The sequence below is a fragment of the Sabethes cyaneus genome, chromosome 1 (assembly GCF_943734655.1).
Source record: "Sabethes cyaneus chromosome 1, idSabCyanKW18_F2, whole genome shotgun sequence".
In the NCBI taxonomy this organism is placed as follows: domain Eukaryota; kingdom Metazoa; phylum Arthropoda; class Insecta; order Diptera; family Culicidae; genus Sabethes; species Sabethes cyaneus.
In genome coordinates this window covers 105,164,889-105,190,446 of record NC_071353.1, presented here as the reverse complement: position 1 = coordinate 105,190,446, position 25,558 = coordinate 105,164,889, and the positions used below count along the sequence as shown (strand labels likewise).

General features: G+C 39.5%; 1 protein-coding gene across 7 annotated transcripts; it reads left to right on the top strand.

Moving 5' to 3' along the window:
• Positions 1-913: 913 nt before the first annotated feature.
• On the top strand, positions 914-19,850 carry LOC128732743 (protein Mo25). 7 transcript variants are annotated; one of them, XM_053826082.1, is made up of 7 exons: positions 914-1,004; positions 1,643-1,955; positions 17,029-17,145; positions 17,311-17,453; positions 17,521-17,854; positions 17,927-18,031; positions 18,088-19,850. In XM_053826082.1, exons 2-7 carry the CDS (start codon positions 1,818-1,820, stop codon positions 18,268-18,270), a joined length of 1,020 nt encoding a protein of 339 aa, XP_053682057.1. In that variant the 5' UTR covers positions 914-1,004; positions 1,643-1,817; the 3' UTR covers positions 18,271-19,850. The 7 variants fall into 7 exon arrangements, with proteins under 7 accessions (XP_053682057.1, XP_053682066.1, XP_053682104.1 ...); XM_053826091.1 differs by having other exon boundaries at positions 938-1,014; XM_053826129.1 differs by lacking the exon at positions 914-1,004 and adding an exon at positions 1,021-1,158.
• Positions 19,851-25,558: the final 5,708 nt, after the last annotated feature.

Sequence of the window (25,558 nt, the reverse complement as noted above, 5' to 3'; positions counted from 1 at the left end):
TTACGCGCTATAATGGCGGACGCTATAAATTGTGTTCGTAATATGCAATTGTGGACATTGAAACTTATGGGAAATTTATTGTAAAAGTGTCTCAAATTCAATTTTTTTCATATTTTTGTTTCTTATTTCATGCAATAGAAATGGCCATATTTCATCACAAATTGATTGCTTTATTCAATGATATTTTATTTTTTCGCTTAAAAAATTACCATAAAAGGACGATAACTTTCACTGTAAATGGAAATTTTTGTTTGCGAAAAACTAGATTTTTTCATTGTTAAGATACTTAACACCCGTAATATTCGAACAGCATTTTTGACATTTCCCTAATACATCGCACGTTTTCTTTCCGTACATTCCTTTAGTTTTACCGTGAACGCGCGGAAAGAAAACGTGTGATGTATTAGGGAAATGTCAAAAAGGCTGTTCAAATACTACAAACACGTCCGCCATTATGGCTCGTATAAAAAGCTGAATACTTTTGGGAGCTTTGCCCAAAGTTAAACGCGGTCTAAAGGAAACACCGCGCTTGAAGCACACACCGCGCTAGAACTGCTGCCAGAATGTTGTAAACAAACATGTTGTTCACGTAACTGGGTGGCCAAAAGTAACTAAAACTTTATGATTTCTGTGTAATTTCTTCCAATAATATAAAAATCAAAGAGCATTTCATTTTGGAGCATAGATAACTTTCAATGATGAGCGGTGGATAACTTTCAATGAAACTCACAATATAAGCTTAAAAATAAAACCAAAAACGCTTTTAAATTAAGGTTGATTCTATCTTCATCTGTCTTCTTGACCTTGTTGTTTATGCCCATTGGTCAAAAGAAAATTTCTTTTTGCTATTGAATAGCTAAATTTTACCATCTGTCAAATGTTTTGAAAACGGGAACAAGTTATAGCAAATTGCCATCGTCGTAAAAAAACCAAACGTCGTGCGCTGTTGTGTCGTGTGTGGAAGTTTCTGACGAGGATTTTCGTGTCCATCATCATCCTCTTACGTATCGTCATGTATTTTTTACCTTACTAAACGTTCCCTAAATCTTGAGCTAACAAACTCCTGCATTACCAAACTTCTTTAATAAAAATTAAGCAGTGTTTTTAAAAAATTGTGTGCCGAGCAAATTTTCAAAGCAATATCCACGAATAAGTGCGGTAGATACTGTATGAATACTAGTGCTCCGTCAGTCATCATATAAATAACAATGTGTAAATGCTGATAAAAAGCAGTGAAACTACGCTTCACCATAAACTACGTTTGATGGGTCCAAATTGCTAAAACGAAGATCGACGGCGCCTACTGGCGTTAAGGTCGTTCGTTGTCCTCCAGTGCGGTCTGCGTCATCGGAGAAATCAAATTCGGAACCGTTTTGTTTTAGTGCCTAATTTGCTCCAAGGAATTGTCCGGACGATTTGTTAGCTCAGCAAAACTTTAGTATTTGGATTAAAAAATTTCATACAAAAGAATAGTTTTCCCTTTTCCATGTTTTTTGTGAATACTTATCTAAAATTTTGAATACTATGTATAATTCTCATTGATATTTTTGTGCTGAGCAGAAACTGCTAGATTTCTCATGAAGTCAGAATAATCATTGTGTAAGACTAACGAAATCTATTTTTACTATATTTTGATTGTCAGATCTTTCGCTAACATTGCTGGAAGTGAATTCCCGTTCAAAAAATTGGCAAAAGCAAGTGTAACTGCTAAAAAAAAGTTGAAGCGACTAGTGCATCAGTCCATCAATTGTGATAAATCAGCTGTATCAGCAGCAACCATAATAGTTTTCAACAAGCGGTAAAAAATATCCGTGCCGATGTTGAAAATGCCTCTATTCGGTAAGTCTCAGAAAAGCCCTCAGGAGCTTGTGAAGGCTTTAAAGGAGGCAGTCAACTCGCTGGAACGAGGTGATAAAAAGGCGGAAAAGGCACAAGAAGATGTCAGTAAAAATCTGGTAAGTGAATATTATGCTGAATATAATCAAATCATCAATTATGTCTTTTCGTAATGAGAAATACCATCATTATTGTAATTAAGGGTATCAACTTCTAAATAATAAATGTTGAACCTTGGGTTTGCCATATCGTCCAATATAATTTTACATTAACTATTCGAAACTGCTGTTGCCGCATTATTATACCTCGCGTCTCGGCAGCAGAGAAGCGTAAAACGGTGAAGAAAGCGAAAAATACGATTTGAACGGTACCTATATTGCATTTACTGGCTCGCTGACTGCCTGTCTGCTCGTTGGGTCGCATTAGTTTATCACAACGTGAATATGTTTATTAACTTGTAATTTGGGCGTCTGTTTCTTAGTATCCGGCACGGACTACAAAAGCAATAGTTTTCGGTTTTCGTCAAACGTACACAATTTTTCTATTAATGCTCAAATTTATTTTTTCTGTATAACACTAGTCAGTCTTAACGAGCCAACGGTTCATAGACATTTATAATAACTAAATAAATAAAAAAAATAGACTAGATTATTATTTGACCAATGAAAAGAGAGCAGATGTATTTATAACTATCCAGGAAACTGAAAGCTAAATGATAGAAATTTCGATGTAATTATTATTAGTTTAAATGCCCTACATCTTGAACTTTACCATCTACTTTATCTTTATCCTGTCCACCAATGATACAGTAGGCAAAACCGAAAAAAACCACCACCACCAATGATATAGTAGGCAAGACCGAAAAAATGGTACTTTTGTTGCTGGTTGCTGCTGTTGATAAGGGATACTTACTGACTTTTCTTATGTATGCGTATTCTGAAGCAACTCCATCGTGTTCATCCTGGAATCGAGAGAATAAAAGCTGTCGTTCACAGTAACGTTTTCTAGTCGAAAATCGAAGATTTCGCCAAGAAGTGCAACAACTGTGCCACCCATTTGAAGACACCACCAAAGGCTCTACTACAGTCATGGTCGCAAGCAACCAAACCGTTGAAGCAAATAATTCATATAGATTTTCCCGGACCGTTCTTCGACCAATATTTTCTGATTGTTGCCACTAAATTCTTGGATGAACTGTCTTCTCGATTTGGAGATCCAAAAACAATAGTGTCGGCAGCGGTTCGCAGTTCACCTCGTATCATTTTGCCACATTCTACAAGCAATGTGAATCCAGCATCTACGAATAGAACCGTATCACTTACAGTCTAACGGCCATACAGAAAGATTCGTTGACTAACTGAAACGGTCGCGTTGGTAATCAACGAAGGGCAGAAGATTTCCAAGACGCGACAAGTATTCCTTCAAACGTACAGTTCAACACCAAGCCATACACTGCCAAGAAATGGATCTGGTCCGCAGAAGTTATTGAAGCATTTGTCATCGTCTACTACGACATATTGCTGGAAGTTCAGCATGGAAGGCGCAAGCTGATACGATCGCTTGCAAACCAGCTCAAACGCCGTGAAGCAGATAGCAATCCGCCGGAGTTGACAAGTCAGTTGAGCATTCCAGTGGATATGTTCGGACTTCATCCTGTACCAGCAGCATCCATACCTGAGACAACAGTTCGACCACCTGTTCTTCCGGACGTTCCAGAAGATTCAGTTAAGGTACCTTTCGAAAACCCAATAATTCAAGAGATCTTGGAATTAGTAGCTGGCCATGAAGATGAAAAGCTGAATCACATTGGAAGTACACACTTAAAAAAAGTGCTGAAGTCAGCAAAATTTTGCCGAGATTTGGACAGCCGAGCGTTCGGTAAAATTTTTTATGATGCCAAACGTTAGCAAACATTCGTAAACGTCGATCTGCAAAACTGAAATTTTTACCGAACGCTCGGCTGTTCAAATCTCGGCAAATTTTGCTGAGTTTTTTACGTGTGTAGAAGTAGATGAAGCAGAACATCCCTAACAACCAGTCACTCTAGTTTTTCCTACGCCAGAATCCAGTCCAGAAGTCCAAAAGCCGCCCGCAACGCTTTATAAGGATGCCTTCGAAGTTCGAGCCATATATGACGTTCTGGAAATAAGAAGGAGGAGGTTACCGTAAGCAACCAATAATGGCATCCATTAAAATAGCCGCGCCTGCGGTGACAAGTGAAGAGGTGTCTCCTCACTTGACTATGAGGTGGTTCCTATTTCTGCACACCGCATATTTTTCTTAAAAATCAAACCAATTAAGGTTGGTAGAGGTAGAGGTCAATGAAGCAAAATGAGCTACTTCTCGATACCTCCGCGCGTTGAGCCCATTGCCAAACATTTTCTCGACGTTTTCACATAAGAATAGTTGGAATAGTTTTTGTTTACTAATTAAAACAGTGACAACAAAAAGTTCCGTTGTTTTCGGTCGATTATCCCACTGTGCGCTAGTGGGAATAGCTCTACGGAAGGACTTCCGAAGGACTTGCAGGCGTGTATCCCGCTGGGGACAGATTAGAGGTTAATTGTTGAGTCTTCTCGTTGACGGATGGTGAAACAATGATCGGTACGCTGGAGCACGGGATCGGCATGGCATCATTCGGGCAGATGTCGACTGACTGCTCGGCAGCAGATCTTGCGGCAGTAGATAAATTGGTGAAGGGCTAAAAGCGTGGTGCGAATCAGCGGTGGAAGACAGAAGGCAGGACTATAATACTTGCAGAGGGAGTAGTTTCGGAGACTCCGTTCCCCGTAACCAGACGCAGGGCCGATAGGACTGATGCATGCAGGCAGGAATAACACGACTGCGGCGGGTGGGATTGATGAATTGTGTCCAGCTGATTAATGATGGAGTGACGACAGTGCTTGCGGGACTTAGGGTTCCAATCTTGACGTATTCGGATCCGAGTTAACCGGCAGGGATTGAAAATATAGCTTTTTAAATACCTGATCTTTGAAAGATTGTCGAAATTTTGCTGCAAAAAGTCGTTTTTAATACCACAGTGAAAAATACGGTTAAATAATAATTAATACAATGTATACATATTTTTGCCCATTTTGTTTTAGTATGTACACTCAAGTCTTTTTTTCACGGTTGTTTTTTTTTCGATTATTCAAGAATGGTGCAATTTAGGGACCATTTACAAACTACGTGACGAATGTCGGTCCTGTCCCAAATGTATTGCCAAATTTGCAAGTTTCTGAGGAGCTCAACCTTAGATGATTCATTTTGGCAGTTACGTAACTATGAAAGCATGGGTAGTTTAATATACAAATTTGCAATTTTTCCTCACAGTAAAGTAGAAAACAACTCCCCCATTGCTTACCCAGAAAACGGATAATAAAGCTAATAGTAATATTCGCCGCCAAAGCGAAATGCACCATTTCGCGAAAAACTTTTTCGTGGAAAGTAGCATTTCGCAGGGATGATCCTCACCTTACTCGCTATCGCTCGTTCGGACCCAACTGAAAGAACGTAATAGAGGTCAGTAGACCTAGGAAAACAAATAAACCTGGACAGAGGTGATTTCTGCCCCCTCGCAGTGGCCGGCGCTTCCGACGCACAGTGGGGCTCCTCCATACAAAGCTTGGCCAAAAGTCTAAAGTTACTTCAAATCGGCTGAATATAACATCTTTAACTAATTTTGGGTCACTGATTTCAAATTTGGGATCACAAATCGAAAAACCTGATCGCTCATTAGGGTGGTTCACAAAATTAAAAAAAAAATCGTTTTTTTACTTGTTTCATTGTGGTTTTTGTTTTCGAGATGCCAAATTTTGTATTTGCCGTTGAAAGCATAAAAAACTTGTACCATAATGCATTAGGGTGGTTCACAAGCCATAAAAAAATTATTACAAAAAAAACTTTAGTAAATTGCGATATCCACTAAGCTCGTTCAAACTATAGAATTAGCTCTTCGAAGCGCCATCGTAAGGTATTTTCACTATATAAAAATAAATTCAAATCGGTTCAGTAATTCAACAGTTACGAATTTTTAAAGGAAGAAAATAGGTCAAAAATGATGATTTTTGGCATCACCCTAACTCAGAAAAAGACACCCTAAGCACCAAGTAAAAAGTCAAGGGTCTAAAATTTTTCGCAAGAAACAACTACACAAAATTTGAACAAACACGAGCATTTTTAATTGGGACTTTCGTGGAATTCTCCTATGGAAGAGAAAATCATTCCTTCATGTAAGAAGAAGAATCACTTCTAATATACCCGCCAAAAAGTCGATATTACTTCCTTAGCGCAGCAAAGCGCAGAAAGCCACCTAGATTTCCAAAAGGTAGAGAAAATTTCCTATAAGATGCATTTAACGTGATTGTTTTCTGACGTTTCCCGCCACACTTTCTTGATCGCTGAATATTGGTGTTGAGTTTCCCATACATTTTGTATGGAAGAACAAAATATCATTCTTCAACATGTTCAACTTCAGACATTTGTCAAAAATTGATTTTAAGTTCAAACTGGCTAGAATTTTCAGGTTAACCTCCCAAAGTATTCCAGAAAATGATAAAAATATAATAATGGAAAAAGCTTGAAATTGGATTTTTGACTTTTGGCCAGCTTTGCGCCATAGTGCGACGGCGGGTCTCCGGCAACCCTCGCGGCCTACGGCCGTCTCACCTTGAATCATCTAGTGTTACTATAAATAATTTTCGGTGGTCTTATTAGGGCATTGCAAATTATTTTTTAAGTTTTTGAAATTAGCTTGAAAAATCGGAGAGCAGAAAATAACTTGTGGGATGCAAGTCGATTTTTTTTAATAAAATCAATTGTCTGTGGGCTCTACAACCCAACTCGAAAAATGAGTTAACGCGTCTAAGACCAAACAGAAATGGAAATTCAAACAATAAAATTTGCCAGTCGCCATTTTTGCTTTCTTTTCGTAGGTTTTTGCATCGTAAACAATAACATATATCACGGTGCTCCAAATAGCGTTTTTATCAAAAAAAATTCTCCATGAAATCTGAGTACACCAGCCGATTTGTAGCACTTACCACTATATTTGGGTGAAATTTAAAAAAAATCGTTGGCACGGTTTTGGAGATATGCCCTTTTAAAATGAAAAGAGCATAAATCATAAGAAAATTGACGCAATAGCTATACAAATACGCTTGTTTAGTGCGCACAAGAGTACCAAATATTTTAATATTTTTGAGATGTGCTGCATGCAATATAACGGAAATATGAATGACTTAATGAGTTTTGAATAATAATAATAAATTATTATGTAAAGTCGCTTGCCACTCACTAAAGAAGGCTACAAGCCGTTTTGGCTAGGACTTGTAGCCTTCTTTAGTGAGTGGCAAGCTTTAGACATAAAATATGGTAGTACTAAAAGAAGTTTTCCAATTTTTTCTTGTGTATTAATGAATTTTGCTTTAATTAACTGCATATTTGTGAATATATATAGAGTAAAGAGGGGCAAAAGTGTGATTCAATTATCAGTGCAGATTGCGCGTAATTTGACAACATTAGTATGAATAGTCGAATACTGCAGTAGCTATCTCATGAGACAGCTTGAATTTATCGTAAACATTTGTTGTTTATGAAGCATAATTGCTGAATTAAGTGTAAATGTTACTTTGGAGCGGTTTTGATGTAATATTTCGTTATATGGCAAATACGGCTCCTGTTGATATGAAGGCTATTGCTTGTTGAAACATTGCAGAAGCGTTTCGTATCACTCAAATACCTTTTTTAAAAATACGGTGAGAGAAATTCTCAAAATATATTTCTATTTCCATAATTTGATCAAACCCCTTAAAACGTCTTGTAGGGCAAAAATGCGATTCACGGACGGAGCAAAAGTGCGATTCATGGACAAGTTTTTTTTTGTTAGATTATAGTCACTTTAACCAGCTTGGGTCATTCGTGACTTCTGCGGGGTTGGGATTTGAACCCAGGTCCTCGGCGTGAATGCTAATCACTACGTCGGGACTAACCCCTCATGGACAAGTAAATAATGCTTTGGTAATTATGCATTGGATTCAAACGAACTTTTGCCACGCTAGTGGGCATTTTTATTTTTCGTAAAACTTTCCTACGATTTTCTTCGTGATTATCCATTAGAGTAAGGTGGGGCATAAGTGCGACATTTGAAGTTGTCTTCAATTTTCATGAAATGAAGCACAACAGTAAACTATATGTAATATTGATGTAACAACTCAACATCTTCACATTCAGCTGTAAATCATCTGGAGCAATAGTATTAAAATTCATCATTTTTCTGATCAGGTGCCGAATCGCACTTTTGCCAAATTAGCACGGAAAATGTGCGTTGACCGCGAGGCAAAAGTCCGAAGTTTGAATTTATGAAATTAGTGCACTTGCTAATACACTAATTGAATTGCACTTTTGTCCCATTTGGTGCTTGGCGGGATTTGATTAAATTATGTAAAATAGAAATATATTTTGTAAATTTTTCTCATCGCATTTTCAAAAGAGATGCTTGAGTAATGTGAAATGCTGCTTCAACTATGTTTATATTGCGTTTCCCGTATTACGAAATAAAACATCCAAACCGCAATAATTGAACATTTCCATTTAACTCTGCAATTATGATTCGTAAATAGTAAATGTATATGATGGACTTTAAGCTGTCAAAGCATGTCAAGTCCATATTAATGGTGTCAAATTATGCGGAATCGGCACTGATAAATCCTTGAAACGGACTTTTGCCCCACCTTACTCTATCTCAAAAAAATAAATCTTACATTAACTTTTGTTGTAGTGCAGAACAAGGTCTACTATGTTCTTTTTATGATAATGGCAGCAGTATGATTATTTCAAATCATTGTGTGATAAAATAAGCACAATTGTATATGTATTTTGTCTTTTGCTACGAGATTTATGCCTTTTTGACATTAAATGGCCGTGTCTCCAAAACTGTGCCTACGATTTTTTTAAAATTTTGACTGAAGATGGTGGAAAGTAATACAAATCGACTGGTATACTCGGATTTTATGGAGAATTTTGTTTGATAATAATGCTATTTGGAGCACCGTGGTAATGTAATGCACTAATGAACACACCACACGTTCTCGGAGGTGTATGGCATAATAGGATTATGGATAATTTTTTATTTATCTGTTGCAGTACAACAAAGATAAAAGTCAATCAATTGAAAAATTATATTTATTTTCATTCGTATTAAGTAATAGTACAACTAGCCCTCCAAAAACTTGAATTGTTGTTTCGTTCTGCAAGCCAAATCCGCTTCTTTCAGTGAAATAGGGAGAGATAAGATACACAGGCATAGCCAATTCCTATATAGCGACCTTCATAGAATGCATCATGTGTTCTGCACAGGTGCGTCCCCCGACGTGATACGCCATGGCCTTGGTGAGTCATTCTGCGCTTCCAGGCAAGTAAGTACGTAAGTACGTGATGTATTTTCATGTATTTACTATACGACAAGACGAAGTCGGCCAGCAGAAGTAAATTCATTGCAACTTGAGAATTTGACGATATTGTCCAGCAATATTATTTGTGCCACTGAATCAATCAAAAAATTCACAAAATATTATATGCTTTGAAAGGAAATTTCAAGAATATATTGCTACCTATTACATTTTATCATTTTTGCCCCAATGCCAGTGGATCCCGATGCACGGCACTGCACTGGAAATTTAAGTGGAAACTTGATTTCTTTGTGAAGCTTTGGTTCTTGGTTAGATTTTTTCAATAATCGCAAAACCTCCTCTTTTGATAAAACAGCTACGGTTTTACTTTTTTCACAAAAATTATAGATCGTTTTATTACGACACTGGATTTCATTTTATTACTTCACTGTTATATCTAGTTCTGTATCTGAAAACACTATTTCTTATAGTTGTACCGTAAACATTTATCACTGTCTTCAAACAAAATTTAGAAAACAAATTTAGATAAATGTCTTTGCTGAAGTCATCAACTATTTTCTATAAAAAAGTTCTAATCGCATTTCGTTAAAACGTAGGCATTAATCTGCAGTTTCGTTATCTACAATTAGGGCCCCTCAAATTAAATTCGTCTTCAACTAAGTGAAACACCATGCTTTTAAGTAGAGTAAGGTTGGGCAAGACGGGTCACGGGGCAAGATAGGTCAGTTGCATTAACATGATTGTTTTAGTTTAATCCAAGCCTACGATTTTTATATATAGTACCTAAAGTAATGTTCTTTTCTAATTATCATAATTCGTAACTTATCTTTTATCCGTTTTCGACAGGAAAATTTGAATGTAAAATCGCTGTATCTCTTACGCGATACATAAAACGATACAAAATCAAGCAGATCCTATATTTTTGTTGAAGATTGGATACGCTCTAAAGAACTGGAGCTAGCGCATCATAAAACGCAGGTTATCGTGGTGAACAACCGCAAGTCGCTGTAGCAAACAATTATCAGCGTCGGGGACTGCTCTATTTCATCAATGCAGTCCTTATAACTGCTAGGAGCCATGGTCGACGACAAGCTCAAGTTCGAGAGCCACGTCGACTATGTCTGCAAGAAGGCTTCCACAGCTATTTCGGCATGGTCTCGTATGATGCCTAATAGCTCTGCGGTATACGGCAGCAAGCGAAGGCTATTAGCCAACGTGGTCCAGTCCATACTCAGGTATGGCGGACCGGTATGATCATCGGCGTTAGGTACCAAAAGCTATCTAGCTCAGCTGGAAAGCACCTATTGTCTCATGTGCTTGAGAATGGCGAGTGCGTATCGCACAGTTTCACATGACACAATCTGCGTCTTAGCGAGTATGTGCCTATTAGCATCATCATCAGCGAGGACGTATAGTGCTTCAATCAATGTGGTACTAGAGGCATACGGATTACCACAAAATCGGCCTCGATGAGCACATGGCAGCGGGCATGGTCTGATTCCACAAAAGGCCGGTGGACACATCGACTCATCCCGAAAGTATCAACAGGGGTGGGTCAACAGGCGCCATGGCGAAGTCCACTTCCACCTGACACAGATTCTGTCAAGGCATGGTTGTTTTAGACAGTATTTGCACAAGTTCGGTCATGCGGAGTCCCCCGCGTGCCCTAAATGCATGGATGTAGAGGAAACTGCAGAACATGCTTTCTTCATATGCCCTCGTTTCGTGGGTGCGAGAAGCAACATGATGGCAGTGAGCGGACAGGACACACTCGGATGTCTGGGGAGCGATCCGATCCGATCCGCTGGAGAGCCGATCAACGGCGAGTAAACAGCTTAATTACCATAGTCCAGTAGTTATCTAAGAGGGTGCGTGAAGTACAATAGCCTCTCCCTGAAGTAATACCGATAAGGAGGTGCCAGGGAGGATTGAGCCTGGAGACCCGAGCAGGGTTTTAGTGGGTCGGGATCCTCACGCCTCATTTGAGGGGGTCGGGATACCCAACCCCACACTACCTGAGTTGTCTTCCCAGTTGACTGATAGCACCGTATCTTTCCAGGTGCTGAGCAGAATTCCCTATTCGTTAATTAAAAAAAAGATCCAATATTTCGTCAGCAGAAAAAATAGCAATATGTTTTCTGTGTGCTATCATCATTTCTAAAACCACATAGGATATCGAAATTCTTTATATACTACAAAAGTTTTGAACAAACATGTATTTTGTTCTACAAGCTCAACAGGGGCAAGATGGGTTACATTATTATATTATTAATATTATTAAATCTGTGACTAGTTTTTAGCTGGTCCGACGTATATTTTATCCACAAAACAGTTAATCCGGCAACAGGTTAGTTTTCCGACATTTCACCTTTTGTCGCCAATTTTGAAATATATAAATCGTTTTTCTGCAGTAACAATGAATAATTTTTGTTTCATAAAGGTTTTCGATAAAAAAAATTCGCTTTTTGTTATGTGGCCTATTTTGCCCCGCATTTTGGCCCATCTTGCCCCGTTCTTAAGAGCGAGAGCATAAAATAACATCATGTTATTAACATGCCTTTAAAATGTATTCACAAAAAATGTATATTTCTCGAAAAATTGGACTTGTCAATTTTTTCGGAAGACATTATTAGTGACTCCATCTCAATAAATGATAAGTGAGTTAAAAATGAACGCGTCGAAAAACCCGTTCTGTCCTACCTGACCCTATATTTATTCAGCAAGCAAGCTGTTGTCACTGCAAAACTAGTTATCTTCAAAGCGCCGGTAACTAGGCAATACCGATACGTTATCCATCGGTCTCTTTTTGATCTGTTTTTGAAAAGCATTTAATCCCTGTGCTGGCTATTTCGGCCGGTCGGATTTAAAAAAACACAGACACCACTATAGAAAATGGGCTCAATTTAGCCGCAGCGGCTTCATCATTTCTCGCGACTATAACTCAAATTCAGTAGCGTTTCATTAAGACCAAAATACACGCCGATATTCAGTAAATATTATTCTATCAACTGGTATAAAAATCTTGTCTCGAATAAATATAGTTTCAGCGCAGTTCCTGAATATTGTTCAGGCTACCGCTTAATGGGCTGAAAATACCCACCCGTACCAAACATAATTTTTCCATAATTCATGTTTATTCATAATATATACAATAAATTTTTACAGAAGTTTTTTTTTATAATTGGTAGGGTTGCCAGTGGCTGGTTTTTGGTTTTTGGCCGGTTTTTCACTTGCAAAGCCGGTAGCCAATCAATCCGGTAAAAAGTCGAACCGAACCGAAACGACCGGCCGATTTTTTAAATTTTCAGACTTGGCAACTAACAATTGGATGTCTATTATTTAGTAAACAGAACATAATAAGACTCCTTCACAAAGGACAAAGAAGAATATAATGCCGGAAATCAATACTTGAATTGATTTTATATCAAGCTGTACATTCCACTGAATAGTATTACTGATTACTGATAAGACACTTGATAAGCAACGTAAAATCTTCCTCTGACGCATCGTAAATGATTAAGTGCTGCCGTTTTCTGTTTTATTATTCTATAACAGTGTACACCTACAATTCAACAATTCTTGCGTCCTATTAGTGCAACACAATGGCAGAGGAAGTGTTCTGAGCTTTCGTTCTCGGTATTTTGTTATGCGATAAATATCATTTTGTACAAAACCAAGATTTCGTAGATGATGTTTGCTCGGACAATAGCCTGGCGTAAGTCCGGTAAACTAAGATCTCCCTTACTGAGACTCAGCCGCTGGCTTAGTGGCATAAAAAGCAAATGCAATCCCAAATAATTTTTGAGGAAAACTTAAAGCTCTTAAGTTTTCCTCAAAAATTATAAACTGAAAGAGCAGTTGTTAGCATATCTGTATTTTCTTTTGAGACAGACGTTTGTACAAACTGTCGGTCAGTTTCCCGTAGCACAGATATTTTTGTTTTGGGGTCTTACACTCCAGCAGCTGTTCTGATACCCATTTTTAACCCATCAATATTAAACTTTGATCGAATCACTACGAAAACCTGTTCCCCCTCATTGCATACTGAACGTGAAGATTCACTCACCGTGTTTGGGATGTTATAGTTGGTTCTAGGTTTCTTCAATTACCGGTCCTTTCCGTAACTGGTCCAACAGACAGAAGATTCACAATATTCAAGTGGCCGGTTTTATCCCCATAAAGCTTTTTTTCATCGTTCAAGTGAGAGCGTTTCTCTTAGCCTCTAACTGCCGTCATCGGTGTCGTTGTAAGCATAGAGCAGGGGTAGCTCGAGTTTTTCGGCTTGAATACGACAATGGCTCGTATGTCCTCGATGAGCAGCATCACTGCTTTAAGTCCATAAAAACTACCGGTCTAATGAGGATTTTCTGTATTGTTAGCTTCGTATGGCGGCGAATGCTTCTTGCGCGTTTTACGAAGGGCACCGTAGGGCGGATTCCGCAATATCCCGTCTCCAACGATCCCAAATACACGACATCATCTGCCACTTAGAGTTCGTCACCGTCAACGGTTATCGTTCGTGGGAGGCGCGCGTTTGCTTCCTTTGAGCGTCAACCTTGTAGGTACTTGGTCTTCGACGCATTTAATTTTATCCCGTATCTCTTAGTCGCCGCGATCAGTACCACGGCAAGAGAAGTATTGAGTATTGCTGTTGCTACCATTACCAGTGAGTGGTTTGACACAGCGTGACAGCGAGTGACAGACAAGACGAAACGAGCCAGAGCTCACGTGTAGGCTGCAACTGTGACACGCTAGAGCAGAGAGACAGCGAGATGCTAGAGCTACCTCAAAGAGACTTTAACGTCGTAAGAAACGCCAGCACTGGGATCTCGTTCTTGCGGAGCCGGAGAATTGCTTCGAAAGGAACGATACTAGAAACTTTTTTGAAACGATCAACAGAATCAGGAAACGGACCGTGCATACTTTTTTCATGTGCAACGATAAGGTGGGGAACCTAGTTACTGAGAGTTTGGAGGTGACCAGGTGTTATATTAGTGTTCGATTAATTATTGAATGTTGAATAAGGTGAAACTGTCGACAGAAACAGGATAATGATTGATGATGTTGGTCGAGCTGTGAATCCACCAACTTTGAACAAGATTAAAAAAGCAGTTAAAGTAAAACGGTAAAGCAGCAGGGAAAAACGGCATCCCTGCCGAACTTTCCAAAGTTGGGAGCGAACGGCCGTATAGTGCAATCCATCAGGTATACCATCAGGTGGACTACCGACGAACTTGCCGCTGTGCCCTATTAATTTACAACAAGGGCCTTCAACTCAATTACTGCACACTTCGTAGCGCTTTTTCTTCTCAGAAGTTCAGTTCTCAGTTCTCCCTAGTGGCAATGCTCAGATAATTTTTCTAGGAAGCCTTTTTTTCTCTCCACCGCTTGTTGGCATTCCCCATAGGGACGTATGTTCGTGATGTTCAGAATAACCGAGCCTCTAACCGAACATGTTGATTCAGACACAGTACGTAGAGAATAGCATCTTGTGCCCTTGAAGGCAGTCCGAGTTAGCTGCGGGGTACGATGCTGGCCTAAAAAGCCAGTCGTCGAATCCCGGCCGATGCTGGCCTAAAAAGTGTTCGAATCCCGGCTTCCCGGTGATGCCATAGAGGCAGTAGGATCGTTGCGGTAGCCTCGTGATTGTCCTGTACTCTAATAACCGGCTGCGAGGTCTGTCGATAAAAAAGGGTCAAGTTTGTAAGGATGTTTATACCCACGGCTTTGCCTTACTTTGCCCTTAAAGGTATGTTTCTCATTGTTCCAGTTATAGTGCATGCTATAACTGGAAAGTTGAAATTTGTTCAACTTTTTAATCGTTGAAGCTGCCACCATACCAACGAGGTATAGGCTATCCTAGATCGCATAATGGCGGTCTAGACCCACTAGACCATTTTTAGTTTGAGGCCCCATGTTTTTCTTACCATTATAGAGCAACCATAGGGCAGTAATCCGACAAGAGCTATGGAAAATTTTGGCCGAAAACGGCTTTCGGGGTAAGCTTACAAGACTTATCATGGCTACGATGGATGGAATCCAGTGCTGTGTGAGAATCTCGGGTGGATTGTCGGACCCATTCGAATCTCGCAGGGGGTTCGACAAGGAGATAGTCTTTCCTGCCTGCTATTCTACATTGCGCTTGAAAGTGTGATAAGACGAGCGGCGATCGAAATGCGGGGCACGATTTTCAATAAATCCAGTCAATTTATCTGCTTTGCTGACTACGTGGATACTGTCGGCAGAACATTTGAGGCGGTGGAAGATCAGTACACCTGACTAAAACGCGAAGCAGAGAAGATTGGATTGAAGATAAATACGTCTAAACCGAAATATATGCTAGCAGGCGGGAACGAGCGCGACAGGGCTCGCTTGGGCAGTACCGTGGTAATCGACGGGAATGAGTTCGAGGTAGTCGACGAGTTCGTATACCTTGGCTCACTGGCAACAGAAGACAACAATACCAGCCGTGAGATTAAAAGGCGTATTATCAGCGAAAGTCGGGCCTACTACGGACTCCACAAACACTTGCGGTCGAACAATCGGAGCCCCCGTACAAAGTGCACACTGTACAAAACGCTAATTAGACCGGTTGTCCTCTACGGGCTTGAAACGTGGACACTGCCAGAAGAGGACAGGTACTCGAAGTTTTTGAACGGCGGGTGCTAAGAAGCATCTTTGGCGGAGTGCAAGAGAACGGTGTATGGAGGCGAAGAATGAACCACGTGCTCGTGCGTCTCTACGGCGAACCAAGTATTCAGAAAGTGGTTGAAGCTGGACGGATACGTTGGGCAGGACCTGCTGCTCCAATGCCGGACAACTATCCCGCAAAAATGGTTTTCGCATCGAATCCGGTGGGAACAAGACGAAGAGGGGCACAGCGAGCGAGGTGGCAAGACCAGGTGGAACGAGATCTGGCGAGCACTGGGTGCCCGCGGAACTGGGAATCAGTTGTCATGGACCGAAACAGATGGAGAAATTATACTGCGCAGGCCTTGTCGTAAGACTTTAGGCCAGTTAAGTAAGTATGGGCAGTATTAGCCTTTAGCTTTTAGCTAATTGTTAAATCTAAGTGTGGGTTCAGTGGGGTGTGGGATAGTTTAGCAACTAGGATTATTCCCAGATATTTACCTGAGAAGCTATATTTAATTTCCTCTTCCTCAAGATATAGACACTGCAACCGTAGTGAAAGGAACACCTGCTATTATTCAAGAGTTGACGCACAGGCCTTCTTTACTATACCAAGGTAGTATACGGTTCAAAGCTCTTTAACTTACTGTTTGATATCACGTCTTAGGACTCGCCCATATTGAGTCCAATCCACACTAAGCGTAGCTCCATTGAACAGTTTTTGTTTTTGCTCCGTTTTGCAAAGATCGTTTCGTTTGAAACTTTTGAAACTGACTCGAGCTGTTGAATCAAACTAAATTTAGCCGAATATTGATCGTAATTGGTTTGTCTAGAATTAAGTCATCAACCCACTCAAAAACTGTCTGCCTATGATCAGGTAACGATGTCTTATCTGCGTATTTTTTCTGAAATTACTGGATTGCACAGACCAGATCAGAGACTTTATGCCGCTTTGTGTCGTTAGTTCTGCCGTCGGTAGTACAATACGACTTCTCCGCCCATCGTGGTAATCCGTTAAACATTCGTTTGACCGATTATCGATATTTTATTTGGAGTCAATCTAAAAGCGTCCTAGCTGTTTTTTCTAGACACCAAGCAAAAAAACTTTCATCTATTAAAACTAACAAAAACTAAATCTGCTATTGACTTTCAGGTTCTCATAAAAAATATGCTGTACGGCACGTCAGATGCAGAACCGCAGACGGAAATTGTTGTGTCGCAGCTTGCACAGGAACTGTATAATAGTAATCTGCTCTTGTTGCTGATACAGGTGAGTTCGCTACGACACTCCGTGATGAAAATGTCGTTAAAGTAAACCTGCTGTATAATTTCAAATAAATTTTTTGCGTGGTTCAATTTCTGATGAAGAAAAGTTTTCGAATTGATTTTAAGCTAAATTGTTTTTATTTTTGCTTTCACAAATTGACTGACTCAGAACCTGAGTCGCATAGATTTTGAAGGCAAAAAAGACGTTGCACAAGTATTCAACAATGTGCTTAGGCGGCAAATCGGCACTCGATCACCGACAGTGGAGTATATCTGCACAAAGCCAGAGATTCTGTTTACACTTATGGCTGGGTTAGTAAATTACAATTCCCAAAAAAAAAACAATTTACCACTAATTGATTTATTTTTCATCTGTCAGGTATGAACACCAGGAAATTGCCCTAAACTGTGGCACGATGCTGCGGGAGTGTGCGCGCTACGAAGCGCTTGCCAAAATTATGCTTCACTCGGACGAGTTTTTCAACTTTTTCCGATACGTTGAAGTGTCCACCTTCGACATCGCCTCGGATGCCTTCTCCACATTCAAAGAACTGCTCACGCGTCACAAAATCCTGTGCGCTGAGTTCCTGGAACAAAATTACGACAAAGTGTTTAGCCACTACCAGCATCTGTTGAATTCGGAAAATTACGTGACACGAAGGCAGAGCTTGAAACTTCTGGGAGAGCTGCTGCTAGATCGACATAATTTTACGGTATGATCTGGCATTCTATCTAACAATTCAACGGAAAAAATCCTGAGCAATTATCATTTTCCTTTTTCGCAGGTTATGACGAAATATATCTCCAATCCGGACAATTTGAAGCTGATGATGAACATGCTGAAAGAAAAATCTCGAAATATACAGTTCGAGGCGTTCCATGTGTTTAAGGTAAGTCTTTATTTTAAAAAACCGGACAAATCAATACCTATTATTCTCGTGTCAAGGTATTTGTGGCGAACCCGAACAAACCGAAACCGATTCTCGACATACTGCTACGAAATCAGGAAAAGTTGGTGGACTTTTTAACGAAATTCCACACGGACCGATCTGAGGACGAGCAGTTTAACGACGAAAAAGCCTATCTGATCAAGCAGATAAAGGAGCTGAAACCGGCTCCCGATCAATAGTAATACGGGATGCAAGAATAGAGCAAAAAAAAATACGCACGTAAAATCCTTCAATCTCTCCCGTCTCCCATATTACCGCTGCGTTCCCACGCATCCCGTTTGAATTAGCTTTCTTCCCAGCACTAGTATTTTGTAACGAAAGGCAAGACACACACACATATTACTATAAATAAATTAAATTTAGACTAACCAGTATAAAGCTTATTATGATAGTGATTACGAATAAAATTTTGAGAAACACTCACATAAATCATAATATAGCAAACTGAAACTGAAAAAGTCGAAAGAAGTTAAAAAATAGTTGATAGGAAGAACACAAAGCAGAACCTTATGTAATCTTAGACCATCTGAAATTGAGAGAATAATTCACTCTAAAGAGTAATATATTTATTAAGCTAAAATGAAACGATTTTCGGCTGCTACGAAACGATAATACATACAAATGTTGTACTATACCGAGTTGCAATTGGTTTTCTTGTGAGCGTAGTCTAGAACCAGCCAACCAGCTGTTGATTTGTAACCCGTATGGATTCTTATAGAATGCAAACAGAACGATGCAAATCCAAATTGCAATCCACTTCATGTGTACTTGTTCATTTGATTACTATACGAGCGCTTTGTTTTCTCGGTCTGAGAGTGAACTGGTAGACATTTACAATTTATAACTGTACTAGATTTAGTGTATCTCTTAAATGTTTTTCTGTACTTTGTTTTTTCCTATTCGGATTGGTTGCAAATTTGGACGAATGGGCATAGTTCAAATGTTTTGATAAAGTTAACTAATCGTGTTAGCACTTGGTTGGAACACCTTCTTACCTCATTAGTGTCCAGAATAAAACCTAGCAAGAAACTACTACATTCTCCCTTACAGTAGAAAGATCCATCACAAAGCTAAGCAATTAGGTTTTAGGAAATTTATAAACGGAGCACCTTGTGGATATGCTTCTATACTATAAAATAGATGGCTAGACGTTACTCGACATGTTGGACTTTGTTGATGCTTACGAACGATAGGTTGTGGAAACGCGCGATCGCCATTCAAGATCCGGTTAAAAAAAGTCGTTTTTCGTTTAAAAAAAATACAGCATTGTAGGCTACTACTGATTAGTTATGAACTGTTCCTAACCAAATATAAATAAACTGAAAATTTTTAATTCTTGTGAGCGGCAGAATTAAAAAGTGGTATAAACAGTTAATTTGAACCATCAAGTTGCAATACAATGTGTATCGTTTATACGTTTTCTATCATTAACATTTCATCTTGTTCGATGAGCGGCGTCCGATATTTTCTTTCGAAAGATTATGTTTTTCTAATTTAGAAATTCTAATTTATAACTTGTAACTTTTATGCAAGAAAAATCTGATACAGTAGCTAATAAAGCAGTGATTTAAGTTGCAATAGACGTACCGAGTAGCAAAAAGGAACCGATCATACAACTAGTAAGGAAAGCTTAGAAAATATGTGTTTTTCTTGTATCCATCAAAATAGAAGATCAAATCGAATGTCAAAGAATTTATACCGAAATTGTTTTTGATGCTGGAATTAAAAAGATAGCACGTAAAAATAAAAAAGACTACTGGGTCTGAAATATTGTTCTTGTTACACATTTATTATGGAAAATAATTGATGTCCCAATGACCCCAGGCAGGCGTAGCAAGTCTAAGCACTCGTCTTCTTTCCAGGCAACACGGAGGAAGTGCCGCAATTCGAGCCTACTACCACACTCAAACGGCATTGCAGGGCAATCAAGCCGTACCAACTTCACAAGGCAGGAAGCAACTGCGCCGTCAATAATAGGGGTTACCTAATTAAATACCTTATCCTTTTCTGATCCACGCGCGGAATTTGTCCAGGACCTGGAATCGGTCATATAGCCTTTGAGAGACATGGTATGATCGCCAATCGTTAATTTGTCGAATACTGATGTTTTTTGATACCTACATGACATATGTTGACATGTTCCTTTATGGGAACCGGCTCTGGATTCATAGTGACCTCTAGGATCCAGATGGCGTGAATCATGGCGCGTAACTGCAGCAAAGTAACTAAAATCCACATGTTCCAAACAGTTTTCAAGAATTAGACAAAATTATCTAAAAAAACGAATTAATTAACCAGGCCTTTCTACTAGATCATTTTTTTATTTCTCAGTATCTGAATATGTATCTTTAATACAGTTAGCCACATTTTTAAACTTTTTTTTTGTTAGTATAATGACTTTGTGAGTATAATCACTTTAACACCTTATGTCATTCGTGACTTCTGCGGGGCTGGGATTTGAACCCGGGCGTGTATGCTAACCACTACGCCGGGACTGACCTCGTTTCTAAACTTCAATTTACTGCGAGCAACTATTGTATTTTCCTTACTAGACTCCAGAATGAAAATGAATATATGTAGTAAATTAGGTTTTGAGATATGAATTTTTAAAAAAATAACCTCATTTCTAAATACTTCCGAAATTTTCAATTATTCGATTACCAATTAATCGGCTAGCGTTGTATGCACTAATCGATTAGTTCAGTATTCGTGCTGGTAGTATTCGACTTTAAATATTTAAATATTTCGTTAAAAAAATCGAATAGTCGGACGATTATGAACGATTAATGGGGATTAATCGCATTTTTTATCCCCTTTGAACTATTCGATTCAGGAATTACTCGTGCTGGCAGTATTCAATTACAAATTATTCGATTGTTCCATGCTCTAAACGATTACTTGCTTAATCGAGCGATTACCGGACATCACTAAATGCACCCGTTTGAAAAATTACGTTTGACGAAAAAAATAGGTTTCATGGAAAATGAATCCTTGCGTGGTATCCAACATATCTGCAAAAATATACAGTAACAATTTAACTGTATAAATTATAAGTCTCTGTATGTAATAAGATCCGACTCAAAGCGATTAGTTTTATAATGCTATACAATTCTGTACTGGAAGTCGTAGGTCAATCACTTGCTATCGTCAAATACGACAAAATATAAACTTGTGTGCATTTCATTCGGCTATATTTACGATCCTGAATTTATTAAAAGTCAGTATCGATTATTTTCGTACATTGATATACGAATTGGTGTTTGCTGGGACATACATACATACATACATACATACATACATACATACATACATACATACATACATACATACATACATACATACATACATACATACATGTATTCATACATACATACATACATATATTCATACATACATACATACAAAACGAGGGACACTTTCCAGACAAGTGGAAAATCCAGAAGTTGGTACTGTTGCCAAAACCAGGAAAACCGCCGGGGGATCCAGCATCATATCGACCAATCTGCCTGCTGGACACACTAGGAAAGCTGCTAGAAAGGATTATCCTGAACAGGCTATCTATATACCAAGAGGGCGAGTACGGACTGACACAAAGGCGGTTTGGGTTCCGGAAGGGAAGGTCCATACTAGATGCGATCCGGACTGTCGTCGAGACAGCGCAGAAGGCATCCAAGCAGAAACGTAGAGGCAACCGCTACTGCGCATTGGTCACTATCGATGTTAAGAATGCATTCAACAGCGCCAACTGGGAAGCCATCGCAGCAGCGCTCCATAGAATGAGAGTCCCCGACTATTTGTACCGCGTTCTGAGGAGCTACTTCACGAATCGGGTGCTAGTATACCGGACGAACCTCGGAAAGGAAACGACCGTGATCACGGCGGGCGTTCCACAAGGGTCAATACTCGGTCCATCTCTCTGGAACAGTATGTACGACGGCGTGCTAACCCTAGAGCTACTAACGGGAGTGGAAAATGTCGGCTTCGCGGACGACATCGTGATGACGGTTACATACGAATCGCTAGAGGAAGTGGAGGCGTTGGCGACTGAGTCAATCTGCAGGGTGGAGCGTTGGATGCAGAACGCGAAACTGCAAATAGCGCACCATAAAACGGAGATACTGCTGGTGAGTCGTCGGAGAGCAGTCCAACACGTGGGGATTACCGTCGAAGAACATACCATAACCTCAAAACGTGAGGTGAAGCACCTGGGTGTGATGATCGACAATCGGCTAAAATTCAACGGTCACGTTGACTACGCATGCGAAAAGGCAGCGAAAGCTATCAGTGCACTGTCTAGGATCATGCCGAATAACTTTGGACAGTAGCAGTAGCAAGAGGCGCCTCTTAACCTGTGTATCATCGTCGATACTGCGGTATGGCGGACCAGCCTGGATTACAGCGCTCCAAAGCCAGCGCAACAGAGCGAAGCTGAGAAGTACGGCCCGACTAATGGCCATTCGAGTTGTGAGCGCGTACAGCACTATCTCATCAGAAGCTGCGTGCGTAATTGCTGGGATGATTCCCATCGACATCACCCTGATGGAGGACTACGAGTGCTATAGGCAAAAGGAGGTCAGAGGAATCAGAAAGCTGATGAGAGCAGAATCATTGGCTAAGGGGCAACAGGAGAGGAATACGACACAGAAAGGTAGATGGACCCACAGGCTCATATCGACTCTCTCGGTTTGGGTGAATAGGAAGCACGGGGAGGTGAACTTTTACCTAACGCAGTTCCTGTCTGGTCACGGTTGCTTCAGGCAATACCTTTACCGGTTCGAACACGCCAGGTCGCCCTTATGCCCGGAATATGGGAACGTGGAAGAAACAGCAGAGCACGTGGCTTTTGATTGTCCCAGATTCGCCGCACGGAGGGAGGAATTGCCTTCCGGTCTCAACGTCGAAAATATGGTGGAGGAAATGTGTCGCAACGAGAGCATTTGGAATGCCGTCAATAGCGTAATCGCATGCATCATGTGTGATCTGCAGCGTAAGTGGAGAGCGGAACAGCGAGCTAGCATCAACGGTTAAGTTATTTTGGATGAAAGGTGGCCTAGGGAACAAACCTCTCTGAGCCGCATATGACGCCCCAAAGCAACGCGATCCGGGGCGCGGTAAAACTCTAGACTGGATTCATATGTGTGGGGATGAGATTTATCCCGAAATAGTCCCAATACTCAGATCGGTCCTTGTTGAAAAAGGCATAGCAAAGAAACCCTGCGACGGCGATGGCTGTGACGGAGTGCGCGTCATGTTGGAGGGCACTTTCTAATCGGTACACGTCTCGTCAGGTCAAAAAATCCCGTGAGGGTGGCTGTGACGGGGTGCACGTTATGAGTGTCGGCACCTTCTAATCGGTCCACGTCTCGATGGGTACTGCGAGCTAGCTGCGCAAATGACCAGCAACGCACTATGGGCCAGAAATTAAAATTTTGGGACAAAAATATTTGCGGTTAAATGGCATGTCTCAGCTCAATGTGGTATTTGGCAACTTTTTGAATAAAAAATTGATGAATATTTTGAAGGGGTCGTCCAATATTTAAGCGTTACTTAAACAACAATTTAAGTAATAACTTTTTGAGTAAACTTTTTTTCACCTTTTTGGTTTCAAAATACTAAAGATAAACCAATTTCAAGTAATTTGACTGAAGATATGAAACTTCTACCTTTTACCTATTTTCAGCTATAGACCTTTGTTTATAAACGACCCCTCAAACCACATTTCTTCTTGTAACATGTTTAGTTCAACAGACAGCTCAATGTGATGTTCTAGAAAATAATTTGCACATAAAAGAGGAATATTTTTGCTGAAGACTATTTTGCCTTATATGCATTAATTAATAAGATATAACTGATTTTAGGTTAAAAACCGTCTGATGAAAAATCCGAATATCTTAACCATCTGCAAGTATCTGCAATTAGTTTGCATACCAATTTGTAGGGAATTATTAAAACTATCTGCCCAAATGTGTATTTCAGAGAATACCTGGGAATAACATGGCTGGGAATACCTGGGAATAGTGCGGATTTTTTTTCATACATTTTATAACTTGATAAATATGCGTCCTAGCGTCAAACAGTCTTCACAGAAAATATGTATTTCAACATACTGAATAACTTTGTAGAACATTTGAAAGCAATAAAATAATCGTGTGCAAAGTTATTGAGTGTAATTGATTTTTAAGTGCTCTTTTTTAACATAGCATTATATTTCGCAATCGGTAAGAGATAGATAGTTACTTTATTCAGCAAAGTTGCTTATTTTAGTATTTTCTGCAACTTTTGGAGAAAAAAAACTTTTTTATCAAATTATTTAAGAAAACAAAAGTTTGTATCACCCTAATAGGCAAATTCATGGTTACTCTAATAGTGCACGAAGATGCGCTGTATTTTATTATTTGACTTCTCCGAAGACACCACCCTTGAAAAAATACACATTTTTCATCAGACGGTTTTAACCTAAAACAGATATATCTTATTAATTAATGTGGAAAAAGCAAAACAGTCTTCCGCAAAAATATTCCTCTTTTATGTGCAAAATGTTGTCTAGATCATCACATTGAGCTGTCTGTGGAAATAAACATGTCACAAGAAGAAATGTGATTTGAGGGGTCGTTTATAAACAAAGGTCTATTGCCGAAAATGGGCAAAAGGTAGAAGTTTGATATCTTCAGAAAAAATACTTGAAATTGGTTTATCTCTAATATTTTGAAACCAAAAAGGTGAAAATAAATTTACTCAAAAAGTTATTACTTAAATTGTTGTTAAAGTAACACCTAAATATTGGACGACCCCTTCAAAAGATGCATCATTTTTTCATTCAAAAAGTTGTCGAAGACTACATTGAGCTGAGACATGGCGTTTAACAGCAAATATATTTTTCCCGAAATTTTAATTTCTGGCCCATAGTGCAACGTTAGCCTGCGTTGATAACTGCAAAGTACATGAGCACGGCTTCCCCTCGATATGCCTGAAGGAGTAACGCTAGAAAGCGTGATAATTGGAAAAGTGCAAGAGCACCGCTTCCCCTGATGTAATACTTCATTGTGGTACCGGGGGGACCCAGGCAGAGGGCAGAGATGAGGTTTTGGTGGGCGAGAGTCTTACACAACGTCCGGGTTGGCTCCGGATAAGAACATTGGTTTTCTGAAACCTTGTAAAAAGAAAAAAAAACACATACATACATTATATACAATCGACCCTTGACTGATATATTTTGGCTCTGCACGTTTTGAAAGTTTAAAAATACAGTGCTTAAGTGTTAAAGTTTGAATAACTTTTGAAGGAATCATCCGATTTTCAATAACTCGGTTTCGTTTGATAGATCCCAACCAGGCTTGGCATACACTTTTCGCTTCGATTTTGCTCTTTTGATTACTGCATCTCAGCCAAGCAAAATTTGAAAAAGTGATGTATGGGGAGTTTGTAGAATTTGTTATTATCTACAATATTACTGGAGTAAGCATTACT